The 3,690-nt window shown below is 26.7% G+C and overlaps 1 protein-coding gene across 1 annotated transcript; it reads left to right on the top strand.

Moving 5' to 3' along the window:
- The first annotated feature begins 285 nt into the window (after positions 1-285).
- Positions 286-923, top strand: LOC117170092. Its single transcript, XM_033356615.1, has one exon. It carries the CDS (start codon positions 295-297, stop codon positions 550-552), a length of 258 nt encoding a protein of 85 aa, XP_033212506.1. The 5' UTR covers positions 286-294; the 3' UTR covers positions 553-923.
- The last annotated feature ends 2,767 nt before the right edge of the window (positions 924-3,690 follow it).

Here is a 3,690-nt window from a genome sequence, read left to right as displayed (position 1 = left end):
ACTCGTCTTTCCAAGTAGGCTAAGGTCAATTACTCAAGTAAGTAGTAAGAAGACCTTTCGAACAAAAAACCTCGGATCAAAAAGATAAGGTCAATCACTCCTACCTTCATAGATTCAATCTCATTAGTTACAATTGTAAAAAAAGGAACATAATATTAGAGAGGTGATGGCCGGTTAACGTCCCACGAAATCTGTCGCAAAGGAAAAAGAGGGAATTTTCTGGGTATAAAAGGAGGCGGATTTTTAGGATACTCACAGTTCATTCAGCAACCTGAATATTAAACAATCATAATCATGTTCAAGTTTGTGATCCTCGCAGTTCTTTTGGCTTTCGCCAACGCTGAGCCTGGACATCTGGGTGTCCCATTGGTCACCAGTTATTCTGGTGTTCCAGCCACTTTGGGATATCCTGGCTACTCTGGATTGGCATATTCTGCACCAGCAGCTTATGCACCTGCCGCTTACGCAGCTCATTATGGATATGCACCATCAGCATATTCAGCATATTCTGCACCACTGCCATACGCTTACGGAAGATCCATCCACTACTGAACAAAGACACCCGAAACCTCTTCAGATTTAATCAATTCATCTTTTAAGGACGGACGATGACGTATACGAAATTTGTAAAAATTCAACAAATTCTTGCGAATTATATCTTATTCTTTTTCTTGAAATAAACTATAGCTTTATAATCTCAGATGTTTGTGTTTTAATGTGTTAACCACCCTGTATGATCCATTCAGAAACAGTAATAATTAGCGAAAAAAAATTTCCGCTGTGAATCCTAATGTATCAAAAAATGTATGATTAATCAATAAAAAATAAATTTGTGTGCGTTCTACCATATGGTTAAGGAAGAACCTTTTAGTTAAAAACGAGGACAACAAAAACCTATTTGAATTTAATTAATTTGCCTCTTTAGGAAGGAGGATGACTTATACGAAATTTATAACTTGTTAAACAATGCTTGTAAAATTCTTGTTCTTATTTTTAATCTAATAAACTATAGTTTATAATCTAAAAAGTTTGTCTTTTATGCATTCACCGCCTTGTACAATTTAATTATCAAAAAACACATAGCGGGATTTTCGATTGTTTCTCGAACCGTCTCGAATTTACTTGAAACAATTTAGAAATTATAGTTGTCGGGAAAGCCGCGTTTCTGATTCGATGAAGCGGTCGGGTCTTTTTTCCGTTTAAAATAAAAAGTCTGAAAACTTCCGGTTTATGCAGAATGTAAGGTTATCTAAATATTATATTTAATAATAATAATCCATGTATAAAAAGTGTCCAGCGTTTTGATATGCAAAATGTAATTATTGAATTTTTGAACATTTCGAAGATAAAGAAGTCTTTTAAGAGTTTTAAAAGGTTTCAATATAATAAAAAAATTTCTTAAAATTCCTGGGAAAATATAAGCTGATTTTTCTTTTTGAAAATAAATTTCAAGACAAACTTCACAAAGGTTTAAAAAGATTTTTAATTTGTTTCTCAAATTTCGAAATAGCACGGGAAATATTTTTAAGCAAAATCTTTCCATTAGCAAGATTAGAAAGATTCATAAAAAATTCAAGTAAGTTTAAGATATCTCGAATTTTTAAAAGATTAAAAATTACATCGAAATTTGAAGTAATTCAAACAAATGTCAAAAAATGTATATTTTAAAAATTTTTTTGTTGAAAAATTAATTTCAAGAGAATATTTAAAAACTTTTCAAAAGATTACAAAACATTTCTAAAATCGTGATAACAGATTTTGGAAGATATTAACAAATTAATTGAAAAATTTCTCAAAATGTACGTTTTTGAGAATTTGGAAAAAGATTTTGATGTTTTTTAAGAAGTTTGAAAAGTTTCAAGAAAATAAAAAGCTTTCTTGAGATTCCTGGGTAAATTTATGATAACTTCTTAATTTCAAAAATTGATTTTTGATCAGAAATTTTCAAATATTATAATAATTCCAAAATATTTCTGCAAATTTCCAAAATATCTGAACGATTTGAGGTCAATTTTCGTAATTTTAGAATGTTTAAAAAGTTTTATGAATATTTCGAGTCATTTTATGATATTTATTTCCCAAACTTCTGAAAGTACTAAATATTTTACAAAATGACTTCAGTTTTTCCTAAAAAGTCATATTTTTAACCTTTAAGAAACAAACAAACAAACTTAAAACAGAAATATTTATTTGAAATGTTTATATTGTATTTTAAATTATGTATTCCCACAAAAATAATAATTTACGTGAATTTTTTTTCTTTCATGGCTCAAAAATCTTTTTTAGGTAAAATTTGAACTATTTGGTTGCAAAAGTTTGTATTTTTGTTCGAAAATTGATCTGGTTTTGTTAATGATTATTATATTTTGTTAAAAATTAGTATTTCGCGATGAAAAATGCAACTGATTGAAAATTAATTTTTTTGGTAGAGTATTCAACTACTTTGTTTCAGATGAGTTTTTTTGCACTAAAAATTCATTTCTTTGGTTGTCAATGTAACTATTTTATTAAAGGTTCGAATTTTTTGGTAGAAAATGGAACTATTTCGTTTAAAGTTCATATTTTCATGTTAAAAAATTTAAGCATGATTTAGGTTATCTAAATAATATATTCAATAATTTAATAATAATAATCAGTTAAAAAAGGTCGTCAACACTTTGAAATACAATAATTAATTGGTTCAATTTATTTCCAATTTTTTATTAAAGTTTTTGATTAATTTTTTTTTTATCTACAAAATTAAACATTTCTCTCGAGATTTATATAAACATGCATGTGCGCTCGTAGCGCGTTTTTACTTCTTGCTCAATCCAATTAATAAAAAGCGCATGGCACCATTTTCGATTATTTCTGGAACCACCTCGAAATTACTCGAAACAATTTGAAACTATTGTTGTCGATAAACCCGCGTTTATGATTAGATGAAGCTGTCAGTTCTTTTTCCCATTTAAAATAAAAAGTCTGAAAACTTCAGACTTATAAGAAATGTAAGGTTATATAAAAAATATACTCAAATAATTTAGAAAAAAATTCGATAAAGTTTGAGATATATTGAGAAATTTTAAAAAGATGCAAAATTAATTTTAAACATGAAAACTTTTCTAAAAAGTTAGAAAAAGCGTACATTTTTTATTATTTTGAAATAAGACTTTGGATGCTTCTGAAAGATTTGGGCAGTTTTCACGATAAAATGTTTGTTTTATTTCTAGGATAATTCAAACTAATACTTTGTTGCTTTAATTAAATTTAAGAGGAAATTCATAAAAAATTTTTAAAACATCTAAAATCATTTTCTAAAATTTCGAAAAAGAATGTAGACGATTTTAAAGCCACATTTTTTAATTAGCGTGATTGCAAAGATGTATACAGAATTAAAATAATATAATAAGGAATTTAGTAGTTTCAAAATGATTCAAAATGATTTAATGGGTTAAAAAGATTAAAAAAATAATTTTAACATATTTTGGAAATTATAAAATAATTTTAAATTTAAAAGGATTGATAAAAATTCAAAAAGAGATTTAAATTTTTTATGATTTTGACCAAATTTTCCAAACTTTTTAAGAAGTTTGAAAAGCTTCAAGAAAATAAATAAACTTTTGAGATTCCTGAGAAAATTTGTAATGTCCTTTCGTTTCGAAAAACTGCTTTATCGATAAAATATGAAAACGTAAAATAAAAAAAGAAATT

Source organism: Belonocnema kinseyi, chromosome 3 (assembly GCF_010883055.1).
Source record: "Belonocnema kinseyi isolate 2016_QV_RU_SX_M_011 chromosome 3, B_treatae_v1, whole genome shotgun sequence".
Classification (NCBI taxonomy): domain Eukaryota; kingdom Metazoa; phylum Arthropoda; class Insecta; order Hymenoptera; family Cynipidae; genus Belonocnema; species Belonocnema kinseyi.
Note: the sequence above shows the minus strand (reverse complement) of the source record. Positions and strands in the feature narration are given on the sequence as shown.

Bases quoted from the DNA above. Each gene is read 5' to 3' on its own strand.
- LOC117170092 (XM_033356615.1), top strand. From the start codon at position 295: ATGTTCAAGTTTGTGATCCTCGCAGTTCTTTTGGCTTTCGCCAACGCT.